The sequence below is a fragment of the Cibotium barometz genome, chromosome 19, assembly GCF_041138505.1.
Source record: "Cibotium barometz isolate CiBa-2024 chromosome 19, ASM4113850v1, whole genome shotgun sequence".
NCBI classification, from domain to species: domain Eukaryota; kingdom Viridiplantae; phylum Streptophyta; class Polypodiopsida; order Cyatheales; family Cibotiaceae; genus Cibotium; species Cibotium barometz.
The window spans coordinates 53,495,458-53,508,899 of NC_141064.1; the positions used below are offsets into that span (position 1 = coordinate 53,495,458).

The following is a 13,442-nucleotide window of genomic DNA, read 5'->3' on the forward strand; positions in this document are numbered from 1 at the left end:
ACGTATACATACCCTCTGGAGAGAGGGGGGCTAGAATACGCAGCATCCGCAGCCAAATCTGCTGCGCCTGAGGGTAGTCCCATAGGCAATGTCTCTGTGTCTCCATGGGGTGGCCGCATCGGACGCAGGCCGCTGGAAGACCGCTGTAGACAAGCCAGGTGCCAACTGCTGAGCCCCTGTGGGTGACGAGCCACTGGAAAATCGAGATCCTGCGGGCCTGTCGACTAGCCCAGAGCCGGGTCCAAAAATCCTCCAGGAACTCTTGTGAGAGTCCCTGTAGCCGCAAGTGCCAGGTCATCCTAGGACAGCCCTTAGCTTATGTTTGGTGCATGCTGAATTAGGTTTTCTGAAACTAAGCAAAATTAGGGTTTGCGTTTTTGCATCAGCTTTTTTGCTCATTTTCAGCATAGTATAGTGCTAGAAAGTCTAGTTTTCAGCCTAGCATGATCCTAGGGAGTTTATAAAGCATGTAGAACTCTAGAGTTAGGGTTTTTGGGTTGGTTACAACAGAAAAAACAACAAAATAATATTATGAGTTCAGAGGCAATGGACGATGACTTTCTCAAGACTTTGCAGAGTCGTCGGGGACGGGAAGATGAAGAACGATACAAAAGGGAACAAGAACGCTATGCTCAGTATGAACAAATCATCGTTGGGGCCAGGTTTAGGCAACAACTCACATAAGAGCTTCAAGAAGAGGCGCGTCAAGGCCAGCTTCTATACGAGCAAAGATGGACATAGCTCAAGGAGACATGGGCACAATTCATGGCAGCATCAACAAAGGCCAAGAAGGAATCACCTAGGGTTGTGAAGCAGCCCATGATTGAGCGTTTACCCAATCAAAAGAGAGCTTCTAAGACAAGAGTTCTCGGGAGATGTGATCACAGAAAGAGGTGTTTCCGAGGAGGTGCCATTACCCGGGATGCACATGCCAGAACCAGAACCAAAGCCAAAGCTAGAGCCAGAAGCCGAACCAGAACTAGAACCATAGATCGAGCAAGTGGATCATGCCAAATCCTATTCGGAGGAGGATGAGGTCAACCCTATAGTTCCCAAGGAGGTGGATCTCTCCAAATCCTATTTGGAGGAGGATGAGGTCATCTCGATAGTTTCAAAGAAGTTTTCAGAAGATCTAGAGACCAAGCAGAACTTGAAGACCAAGTCAGAGAGCTTGGGGATTGAGCCGATGGATATGAAGTGCAATCTTCAATTGGACCGGAACGGAATCGGAGCAAAGGTGTATGGATTACCCCAGTGCTCCAAGCTTAGCAAGAGGGTATGTCATGTGCATCCATTCATCCCAATGCTCATAGACATGTATATTCTCATTAGCAAATATATGGGCAGATTCAAGGGTAGATTTAGAGTAGATTTTGCAGCCCTATAGGCTCCCGGAAGTGCCCAAGACATAGCCCAATGGTTGGGACACCTTTTGGGCATAGTTTGACTTTTTGGACAATGTTTTGTGGGAAAAATAGGCAAAACCGACTTGATTACGAATTCATTCCTTTTTCCTATAAATAGGATCATTAGGCATTCATTAGAATGATCATTCAAAGATCAAGAGGATGCATTTGCCAGAGTCTGCAAGGTAGCAAGGACATAGTGGTGGATCAACAGGAGCTTCTCTTGTTCGATTGCAAGTAGAGGGTTGCAAGGATCTTTGGTATGCATCATGAAGCTGTGAATCAGCAAGATCATTGTATATACTGTTAGAAGTCATCTCCTGTCTAGTTTCATACACCAGGGCCATTGTTGTGGGTGTGCCCGCCCTTATGAGGTGTTTTCCCATTTTTCCCCACACTCCGTATTTTTCCCCTATTTTTTCCCATTTTTCTGAGGCTTGGGAGGGCTGCCAGGTGATGCCAGGAGCACTCTGAAGCTGGCCGATTGGATCTACATCAGTCGTGGGCTGTCAGGGTGCTGGCCGACTTGTTTTGTCTAGGCGGAGGCATCTGTAGCTGGCCGACTGCTATTTTCAGCAGTCGTGGACATATTCCTCAGTCGTGGGCTTTCCTGATGCTGGCCGACTGCCCTCTAGGGGAGTATATATAGGTCCTCAGCCCCCATGCCTTATTTGTATCATATCTCGGGATCTTCTTGTGTATATAGAGCAGAGTTACACGCCTACATCTGTCTCTCTCTTGTGCTGTTTTTCTGCCTGCGTTTTTGCTTTTGCTCTTGTGTTCCCAGGCTTGGTCATCATCTCCGCTGCATATTCTGACATGGTATCAGAGCCCTAGGCTCTAGATAGGTCTTGGGATTTGTGTGAGCAAGAGGGGGCTGTTTTTGTGGCTGATTGGTGGACTGTTTTGGGCTGATCGGGAAGAGGAGAAGCAAGAGGAAGGCGGGCTGATTTGCTGGACAGCCACTTGCAGGTATTTGTTCTTCTTTGTTCCCACCCACCCACCCTTTTCAGAGTACATCCCCGCTATGGCAGATCTGTTTGGGAAAGCCGAGAGACATGTGAAGATCCCGACACTCCCCACGTTTCCGGTGGACCGTCAGTTGGACGGGAGCAACTACGGCATATGGAAGGTGATGATGGAATCCGTTCTGGAGTCCTACGATCTCGCCGATTTCGTCGTTGTTGGTGTTCCACGGCCGGAAGTAGAGGAAGGGGAGTTACCGTCAACCCGAAAGGACCGGGAGGCCCAGACGCAGATGTGGGATCGCGTCAACGCCAGGGTCCGTTCGTTTATTTTTCTCAACTGCACACCACAGGTAATCAATCATGTAAAGCACATGACGCTGGCCAGAGGTATATGGCAGCATTTGGCTTCTCTGTACAACAGGGTATCACCCATGAAGAGGATTTCTTTGGAAGTACAGATGCGGGTTATGAGCCCTGCAAAGTCGGCGACGATGCGGGAGCATATTAACAAGCTGCAGGCTCTTCAGCAGGAAGTTCTCCAGGCTGGGAAGGAGATATCGTCAGAGGACATGGCCATAACGTTGCTGTCACATTTGCCCTCTTCGTACTCAGCATTCTACTCGTCGTTGATTACCAGTGGTGGCAGGCTCAGCACCATCACGTGGGAGGAGCTTGTGCCCATGGTCCTGGACCAGGAGGAACGATTCACGAACCCTCCTCAGGGTGGAGGTTCGGAGGCCTTTACTGGCCAACGGTCGAAAGGCCGTAACTCGGGCAAAGGGAAGGCTTCATCGGAGAAGTCTTCTGAGAAGAAGTCCGACGCTGACCGCGAGAAACTGAAGGCAGAGAGGACCTGTAATGATTGTGGCGAGAAAGGCCACTACTGGAGGCAGTGTCCCAAGCGGAAGACCGAGAAGGGTGAAGACTCCTCAGCAATCATGAAGACTCCGGCTTTTGTGCACCTGGAGGTGATGGACACCGATGCTTCATTTTCTTCAGGCAGGGAGGAGATTGGAGGATTCTCCGCAACGGATACTCGGGAGTGGATTCTCGATAGTGGTGCTTCCAGGCACATGACTCCTTCCCGTTCCGGTTTATAGGATCTCTGCAGGTGTTCTGGTCATATTCTTACTGGTGATACGTCCACTATCCCAGTTCACAGTGAGGGCAGGATGGAGATAGTTCCCGATGGCAGAGGGGGGAAGCATTCCTCCCAGGTGTTGTATGTTCCGACACTTGGTTTTCATCTGTTGTCAGTGCATCAGGTTTGCAAGACTGGCGTACGGGTGGAGTTTGATGAGCATTTTGTTGCTCTCCGAGACAAAGCAACAGGCCAAGTGGTTTGGGAAGGTGGAGTGGAGAATGGAGTCTACAGGCTTTCAGCACTCTCTCTCCCAGGTCCTCAAGATTGTGATGAGTGGCAGTGTGGTAATAGCTACTCAGGTGTGGAAACGCTGCAGGTGCGGGCTTTCCGGGACGAGATGGTGGATAGCTTGCCAGTAGATGGCAGCAGTTGGCAGGAACTTTCCAGTACTGATGTTGGTAGTTCTTGTGTTCGTGAGTCAGAGGAAGCTAAACAGGTCACTTATGCTCTGATGTCTCGTCGTGTTCGGGACATAGAACTTCCAGTAGTTGTTCTTTCCACGGGGACCTTTCGGAAAGCCAGGCAGGTGACAGGTGCTTACTTGCAGAAGGAGGTGGTTTCTCCAGGCTTTGTGGTTCCGGATTCAGAGGGGGTGGTTGACAGGTTTCATCAGGCTTCCAGGACTTGTTTGTGCACCGTAACAGGTGTTGATCCTTGTGAGCAGTGTGATGTCTCTGTGATTCAGAAGCTGTATGGTTCATGGATCTGGTTGATGGACGAATATGCAGCGGAGATGATGACCAAGCCTGGGAACACAAGAGCAAAAGCAAAAACGCAGGCAGAAAAACAGCACAAGAGAGAGACAGATGTAGGCGTGTAACTCTGCTCTATATACACAAGAAGATCCCGAGATATGATACAAATAAGGCATGGGGGCTGAGGACCTATATATACTCCCCTAGAGGGCAGTCGGCCAGCATCAGGAAAGCCCACGACTGAGGAATATGTCCACGACTGCTGAAAATAGCAGTCGGCCAGCTACAGATGCCTCCGCCTAGACAGAACAAGTCGGCCAGCACCCTGACAGCCCACGACTGATGTAGATCCAGTCGGCCAGCTTCAGAGTGCTGGCCGACTTGTTCTGTCTAGGCGGAGGCATCTGTAGCTGGCCGACTGCTATTTTCAGCAGTCGTGGACATATTCCTCAGTCGTGGGCTTTCCTGATGCTGGCCGACTGCCCTCTAGGGGAGTATATATAGGTCCTCAGCCCCCATGCCTTATTTGTATCATATCTCGGGATCTTCTTGTGTATATAGAGCAGAGTTACACGCCTACATCTGTCTCTCTTGTGCTGTTTTTCTGCCTGCGTTTTTGCTTTTGCTCTTGTGTTCCCAGGCTTGGTCATCATCTCCGCTGCATATTCTGACATGGTATCAGAGCCTCTTTTACACAGGAGGGGGATTGTTGGATGGAGTCCGACTCCGCGGATGGAGTGACTCAGTTTGGGGAGGAGATCTGGACACGAGGGGATCTACTTCAGGCCCAGGAGCAGTTCTACGGAGCAGGAGGAGGTTACATTGCAGGTTTGGGCTTCCACTGGAGGAACCCATGGTCATCCAGAGGCACTTTGTTCGTGAACAGATCGTTGCTGATGACATCTTGCTGGAATTCTGTTCCACGGAGGACAGTACGGTGGACCTCTTCACGAAGTCGCTCTCAGGATTTGCTCAGGCGGCACCCCAGCTCCCAGTGGTTGGTTACACAGCCAGGAGCTGAGAGGGGGTGTTAGAAGTCATCTCCTGTCTAGTTTCATACACCAGGGCCTTTGTTGTGGGTGTGCCCGCCCTTATGAGGTGTTTTCCCATTTTTCCCCACACTCCGTATTTTTCCCCTATTTTTTCCCATTTTTCTGAGGCTTGGGAGGGCTGCCAGGTGATGCCAGGAGCACTCTGAAGCTGGCCGACTGGATCTACATCAGTCGTGGGCTGTCAGGGTGCTGGCCGACTTGTTCTGTCTAGGCGGAGGCATCTGTAGCTGGCCGACTGCTATTTTCAGCAGTCGTGGACATATTCCTCAGTCGTGGGCTTTCCTGATGCTGGCCGACTGCCCTCTAGGGGAGTATATATAGGTCCTCAGCCCCCATGCCTTATTTGTATCATATCTCGGGATCTTCTTGTGTATATAGAGCAGAGTTACACGCCTACATCTGTCTCTCTCTTGTGCTGTTTTTCTGCCTGCGTTTTTGCTTTTGCTCTTGTGTTCCCAGGCTTGGTCATCATCTCCGCTGCATATTCTGACATATACAGCATGTTTTGGCAATATACAGTAGATTAGGTCTCTCTCTCCTTCTCTTTTGTGTCTTTGCTAAACATAGGAATCTTCTTTGCTTAGCGTTAATCATGAACATGCTTCCGCAACGCATGTTACAAAAATTGCTGCTCTAACTTCTTGAGAGTCCAGTTCATGCCCCTGTGACAACTGGTGATGGCATCACCATCCCGTATCAAAAAGCGGCATGGTCCTGTGGCGTCCAATGTTGTTTAATTGCATTAAGGGTCAAGTGTTTTGCCCACTCGGAGTTATAGTGAGCCACCAGTGCCATGTTTTTTTTGGTTTGTATGTGTATTTGTCTTCAAGAGCTTCTCAGAGATAAGTGGAAGCTTCATTAATCACTAGTATGTTTAAGATTGTGGCCAATTCAAGTGCTTAATTGCATGAAGGGTCAAGTGTTCTGTGAAACCCCTGCCCATTCTGAGTTATAGTGAGCCACCACTGCCATGTTTTTTTTGGTTTGTATGTGTATTTTTTTTGCACTTCTCGGAGATAAGTGGAAGCTTCATTAATCACCAGTATGTGCTAGTTCTGGGTTAGTGATTTGTGTTGTGTCCTGTTCCAAGCTGTAGTCCAGGGACATGTCAGGCTTATCACCATCAAGGTAGGCTTGGGTAGGTCCAAGCAGGCTTCTGCACGTGAAGTCAGCATCAATGTTTTGTAACCCACTTGGAGTTGAGGTATGTACGGGTTTCTTGGTAGGTTGCTAGGCCAAGTTCCAGGCATCGGACATAGTGAAATATGTTTGTACTGTGTGAAAAGTACATAATGTCTTGAAATTGGTTTGTATGAAAGGTCTTCAATATTAGTAATAGATTGTAGACTTAATGCATCCTTTAAATAAAAAAGGCTAAATCCTCTAGATGAATGCTTCATAGGAGTATTGATAAAGGTAGGAAGTTTTTTGAACTACTCACTTTGACTAGCGTATGGTGTTATGTATGTTTTCAACTTTTTTTCTATTGTTTGAAATATGTGGTTTTCTGGTTCTTCAATAACAGAAAGAGCATGCAAAGCTTGCCATCTTTTCACTACGCAGAAGAGCCATGGAATTTTTGAGAAGGATTCAAATTGGTGAAAAACCAGACAAGGTCTGGCTTCAACGGCAAAAAGATGCAGGAAGCATATGGAACAGTGATGTATGCTTACCTGAATTGCTTTGCCTGCTTCCGATTGCAGTCTTTCAATGCCCTACACTTCTGCTTTCAGGTAATAGTTTTGTGCTCACATTGCTTATACACCTAGTATCATGGGTTTATGGTCAAACGAGGCTGTTGGCCTTTGATATTATTCACAAGGTCTGACTAGGCGATCATTCTTGGTGCTGTGCAGAACACATCGTTTGGGGTCTTCTTCCCACAAACTGGGGGTTTACTTTACTTTCCGCTATATTAGTGAATAATCCTTTGCTTGTCAGAGATGCTCTCTTACTACTTTCAGATTTTCTACTTTCACATCAGGATAGTTCTATAGGACCAGAGCCTGCTGCCATACAGTTAACAGCACAACCTGCTTCCAAACACCAACTGGGTAAGTTTGCTGCAGAACACGCGCTACAACCACAAGTGCAGTCGAATCCGATTATAGTCCACTGTGTAAAGCAAGCCTTGCTAACAGTGTTACAGATCAGTAAATTATCAAGCTCATTGGCATGCATGTGTCGAGAAGTGCTTGTCAGAAATTGTGCTTCTGCAGGAATAGTGGTGTATCTGACGACAGAGCATCTCCATGACGAGCTGGATTTCTTGTCAAAGGTCATATTCTCAGATCAGAAAACATCAGAATGGATGCTGTGCTATTTTGGAAGTGCACAGAAAGATTGTTCCTTGGTGGCTCTGATACCATTGATCGAGTCGGCAGAGCTCACAAATGGATCTAGTTTAAGGAATGACAGTGAGTCAGTTATCAAAGATGATCCTTGCAGTCATCTGCAAGGAGGTGCATATCGCATACGTAAGGCCTTACTTGCTGATGCTCAAATGATAAGGGAAAAGTATGGGTGGTGTGGTCAGCTGCATGGTCATCTAAGGCTTTACTGTGTGCTCATTCGTACGGCTGAATTGCAACCCATGCATGAGGAGGTCATTTCTTTTTGGTGTTTTCTATTCTTTTTGCTTTGCAATAGTTTGATCTTCTAAGGTTTCAAAAATGTTTGTTCCAGTGGCCGTGTGATATTAAGGTTTTGCTCAGGTTTAGCACTATGGTCTTGCTATGTTACAGATTGAGTTTTGGCTAAAGTCTTTTAGCGAAGCTGGGGGATTTGTCTGCAAGCAGACCTTGCAGTTAGGGGTGTCATTTTTCTGCTTAGTCCCCGGGTTAACAAGTACTGCTAGCAGATCTCTCTTTCATAAAGGCGTTTCAGCACTATTGAAGTGGAAGGTCTCAGCAGAAACAAGATATGCTTCAGAGTTGGAGGAACTGGCTGTCTGGTTTGCAGTGCAGCTTTTCTTGAGACAATTTTCTGAGATTGCAATGGTAAAGTCTGGTTCGCTGATGTTAAGTTTGCTACATGTAAATGGTTGCAACCTTAATAAACCTTCTGTTCCTAATCACCCTACCCCCTCTTCCCTTTGTTCCCTTTTCTCCCGCTTGCAGCATGAAAAAGATCCTTCTATCAATAAAAAAAGAGGCAAAAGACTGAAAAAGAGGGGTCCCTCCATGGCTGGATGCTCTTGCAGAGGGAGTCTAGAACACAGTCACACTGGGAAAAGTTATGGGCTCCAGATTCACAAAAAAATAATGGTCTCTGTTCTTGCATGTCTGTTGAATTTCTATGAATTTGAACAGGTTTTCAGTAGCTTTGGAGTGTGTAAATAAGATGTGTCCAGGTACTGACAGAGGCCACTGAGGTGGTGTGTAGTCCGCTCTATGGTCTTCCTGCAGCATCCCATCTGTAGTTTCAAGGTGTGGCTAGATAGATAGTCTGGGGACATTGCTCATCTCTACTGTTGTAATCTGATGAAGGTCCGGGTGCGTGCCAGGGTGATGCCTTCCACGTCTACAAGCTCATCCACTTTTTGTGGATCTTCTTGAACCAGCTTAACTGGTGTCAGTCCCACATATGGCCTCAACAGGCTCACATGGAAAGCATTGTGAATCGTCCAATGATATGGAAGAACAAGCGGAAAAGCAACATTATTAATCTTTTCCAAGATCTAGAAAGGCCTGTGGTACCTGTTGGAAATCTTGGGATACTTTTCCTCTTTCCTTTGCCTCTTCCGAAAGCGCGCTTGCTCAAATTTGTGTTTTCCAAATCTGCACCAATTCAGCACCTCTAGGACTTCCACTAGGCTTTGATACCAATGTAACATGCAGAAGAATTGCCTGTATTAAGAATTGTGCAAGATGAACAGAGAGAAGAGAAAGAGATGTTGCTGAAACAATGTTTTCTGTATATATGTATCAAGATGTACATAGATCCTAACCAACATGGCCTCCAAAAGATAACATCTATGCGTATGATCTGTCCCAATTACGAGGGATCAGATGCTACACAATGAACCACTCTTGCGTATTATAGGCTCATGGAAGTGCTCCTATCTTTACCCGACTGCTGTCAGCCAGGTCCTTGGACAATAAAACATCCAAAAATCCCGTAAACAGATTGGTTGATGCCTAAAAAGGCTCCTAAATCCTAGCTAAAAAATAGAGGGTTAAGTATGTCCACATTCGTACATGTGACATTGCTTCCGTGCATTCCCATAAACAATGGTAAACTAACTCCGAAACTCCTGCACATCTAGGGCATGCTGGGCAAGCCCCAGTAATAGACCTCCACTGATTGGTGGCCAGACCACCATGAAGAGAAACCGAGATAAAGGAGGAAATATGTGGCTTCCTATAAGAATGCCACAATCTCTGCCAAAAAACCCTCTGAATGTCAGTCGAAATGCCGTAAGATTCCCAATGGGGTCTAAGAGTAGGGACACTCTGAATGTGTCCCAAGATAAGATGTCTGGCATTCCGCACCGTATAACTGAAAAAAGGCATGCTTTTCAAAGGGTTACTAGCATCCTTCCACTCCCACTCACCGGGGTCCCAATGCAAATGTCTGATAGGGCAGCCACCATACAACCAAAGGCTAACACTCTTTGTGATCATCCCTGGGGGGCCGCCCGCGCCGGGGGGGGGGTTGTCAACAAAGACGTGCTTCCCTAACCTGCCAACAACTCTGATTGGACGAATCTGGGGGCCCTCAATAAGGTCCTGCACGTCACATCTCTCGAGTTGCCATCCATCCTGTACAGAAAAAGAGGCCGATACATCATCCTCCCTAGGCAAGGGGAGACCCATAACCTGAAGAGCCTCTCAAATGCTGCGTGAAATTCAATCTCTGTACCTCGGTGAGGCTCTGAAACCTCTTCCAAGCCAGCACTGTGGGGCATAGGGTCTCCCAGCTAGCCCAAAGAATGTGCATAGCTTCCCCAAGAGGCCTACCATGCACATCTAAGATCAAATCATTCCACAGAATGGGCTGCCGGTTAACTTCCTCCGTTGAACGCGGGGGGGTGTGTACCAAAAAACTCCTCAGGCAGTCCCAGGCCCGTAGGAGGGACCTAACCAGGGGGGATGAAGGGGAGTGGTGAATTGCATCTGAAAAAATAAAGCGTGAGCTGAGAGTCCAGTCACCTCCACCAACAGGGACACACTTCGTGATCTGCTGCATGATAAAGTCCTTCCACGGCTCAGTGCCTGGAAGGTAGATTTAGTGGAAAGTGATGTAAATTTTGGACATAAAGATTTTACACATGGAGAAACGCTTTTACTAATCAAAAAAACCAGCTTACAAAGCAAAGCCTTACATTGCACCTCAGGGTCAATGATATTCAATCCCCCTTCCTGCTTAGGCCTGATAATGGTTTCCCAAGCAACTCTAGCCCTGGTGTGTGCATTTCCATCAAGCCCTGACCAAAGAAAGTTCCGAATAAGGCGACGAAGCTGGCCAATGCAGCCCTTACGAAAAATCCAGCATGAAGCGATAAACCAAGTCGGGGCTAGCAAAACTTGGTTAACCACCAAAGCTCTAGAGGCCAAGTCGAGCTTCCTCCTACTCCAGTGATGAAGTTTGCTTTTAATGCTTAAGTGCACTGGAGCAAACTGTTGTGTAGGGGAGATGTCAACGCCCACCTGACAACCCAGGTATCTGGCAGAGCATCCTCTCTCAATCCAAGTAAAACCAACATCTGCACCCCAATCTGCAAGAGGAGAATCACTGATCCAAAAACCGACTGACTTATACCAATTGATAGTAGCTCCTGCTGCCAAACAGAAGGCCTCCAAGGCTGTCTGGAAAGAACATAAACAAGCATGTGAAGCCTCAAGGAACAACGCCGTATCATCTGCTAACTCAGAGTGCAAAACCTCTTCCTCCGTGCATAAAGGCAGCCTGAGACCCACAACACCAGGGGCAGCTCGAAGAAACCTGCTCATAGCCTCAGCTACAATGAGGTACAGTAAAGGGGTGAGGGGACAGCCTTGCCTCACTGAACGGGAAATCTGAAAATGCTCACTGCGCCCCCCATAGGCTAAAACAGTGCTATGAGCCTCCGTGTATAGGCAAGACACTCCTCTGATCCAGTTTTAGGAAAACCCCATGTGTGCCATAGTGCCCTCCAAAAAATCCCAATCCACTCTGCCATAAGCTTTTTCAAAATCAAGCAAAAGAATGGCAAGAGGCTGTTGACTAGACTTTGCCCACTCAACAGCTTCCTAGAAAGAAAAAATGTTATCAAATATACTCCTTCCTTGGAGGAAACCATTCTGGGTATCATGGATAGTCCTTTGGAGAATCGGCTGCAAGCTTATACTCAAGGCTTTAGCTAAGATTTTATATGCAGATCCAAGGAGGGTGATGGCCCTCCATTGCTTGATGTCAGTCTTGTCCCCACTCTTGGGGATAAGGTGAATCAGCCCCTCCGTGAGGTATGGAGGCATCATACCCGACAACCACATTTCTTGAAGGGCAACAGTGATAGCATCTCCAATATGATCCCAAAAAAGAATAAAGAAGGCGGGAGAAAGACCATCATCCCCTGGGCATGAACCACTGGAAAGAGCATGCAGTGCATGAAGCAATTCATCCTTCGAGAAAGGGGCATCCAGGGAAGAACACATAGCATCTGTAATGAGCCTAGGCATGCACTCCCAAACTTTTTGCCGTGCCACATCTCTCTGAGGAGAGGGCACCTCTGCAGTCAACAAAGACCGATAAAATTCTGAAGCAATACCCCTCACCTTATCAGGCTCAATTTGAACCTCACCCTGTGAGTCCTGCAAGTACCTCACAGAATCCCTGCTATGGGAAGGCCTGTGTGCTGAAAAAAACTCTTTGTTGCATCTGGCACCCATCTGAGTCCAAAAGGCCTCGTTCGCATGAAAGGCGAACTCAGCCCTCCTGTCCATGGCTGATTGCAGCTCTGCTCTAACTATGGTCAAGAGGTTTGTAATCGAAGTCGCATGTGGATGCTTTTCATGTTCCCTCTGAAGAGCAGCAATCCTACGCTTAATAGCTCTCTCCTTGTCCAGAACCTCCTCCTTCTTAGACAAGGCAGTGCTATGATAATGATGGCTGGTCCTCTCAAGAGCTAGCGCAATATTATGACGAGGATCAGGACCGTCACAAGATCTCCATATCTCTCTGATCTCAAGGGAAATGTCAGCATCAAGATAAAGAGAGTCAGGGATACGGACACAAGGAGAGGCCGAGCGAGCCCTAGGCTCCCTGAGACACAAAATGACGGGGCAATGATTGGATTTGGTGGTGCTAGACATAATAGCAATGGTGCCTCCTCTGTCCAAGGACCAATCATCCACATAAAACCTGTCCAGACGTGCAAAGATGCTCTCATCCCCGCTCCTGCGGTTATGCCAAGAGAAAGATAAGGAATTCGGCCTTCTCTGGAAATCATCCTCAGTCCAGCAATCCCTGCCAAAAAAGGAAAGCGTGAACCTCTCCCATGAGGTTCGCTCCAAAGGGTGTAAACCCCCTTAGTGTCCACCCTTCTTGTCAGAAGGTTGCTCAACCATATTAAATTCCCCTCCCACTATCCAATGATCAACTTGGGGAATGACATTTGTAATGGTGTCCCAAAAGGCCACCCTTTCACCTCTCACGTTAGGTGCATAGATATTCAAGATTCCGAATTTCTGACCCTCATGCATGATCAAGATCCAATGCGCTCTAGCAGGGATGATAACACCGTGCCCAATAACATGAGGTATAATAGATGCTGCCACTGAAATACAAACGCCCCCTCTAGTCCCAACTGCCGAGGACCAGAAGGTGTGGCCAGAAAGCATCTTACCAGTTTTGCCACACTGAGATCTATCCAATTTGTGTTCCTGCAACAAAAGCACATCCATAGACCCTCCTGTAACAGCAGGGTGAAGCTGGTCCTTCAGAAGGCGCTTCCTACCACGGGTGGGAAGCCCTCCAAGGCCCTGAACATTCCATGAGACGATTCTCATGGAAGAGAAGAGGGTTTGACCCCCGATCTAAGAAGACGATGGGAAGCCTGAGGACGCCTCTCATAATGCTGGAGGACGGGAAAATCCACGGGGCAAAGTCTACTGACATGCCCTTGTCCGAGGCCCTACACGTACCTGCATATGTACGAGAAACCTGTTCGCCCTGCGGGGCATCAAGGGCAATGG

The 13,442-nt window shown here is 47.7% G+C and overlaps 1 protein-coding gene across 4 annotated transcripts in view; it reads left to right on the plus strand.

Annotated features, from left to right (window-relative positions):
- LOC147628739 (uncharacterized) overlaps positions 1 to 13,442 on the plus strand; it is a 140,642-nt gene that overhangs the window by 47,842 nt on the left and 79,358 nt on the right. For 2 of the 4 annotated variants that reach the window (XM_086813974.1, XM_086813975.1), the window contains exons 2-5: positions 6,791 to 6,998; positions 7,122 to 7,870; positions 8,010 to 8,264; positions 8,385 to 8,531. In XM_086813974.1, coding sequence (XP_086670100.1) covers positions 6,791 to 6,998; positions 7,122 to 7,870; positions 8,010 to 8,264; positions 8,385 to 8,531 — 1,359 coding nt within the window. The remainder of the gene's footprint in view (positions 1 to 6,790; positions 6,999 to 7,121; positions 7,871 to 8,009; positions 8,265 to 8,384; positions 8,532 to 13,442) is intronic. The other 2 variants (XM_086813977.1, XM_086813976.1) reach the window with 2 other exon arrangements.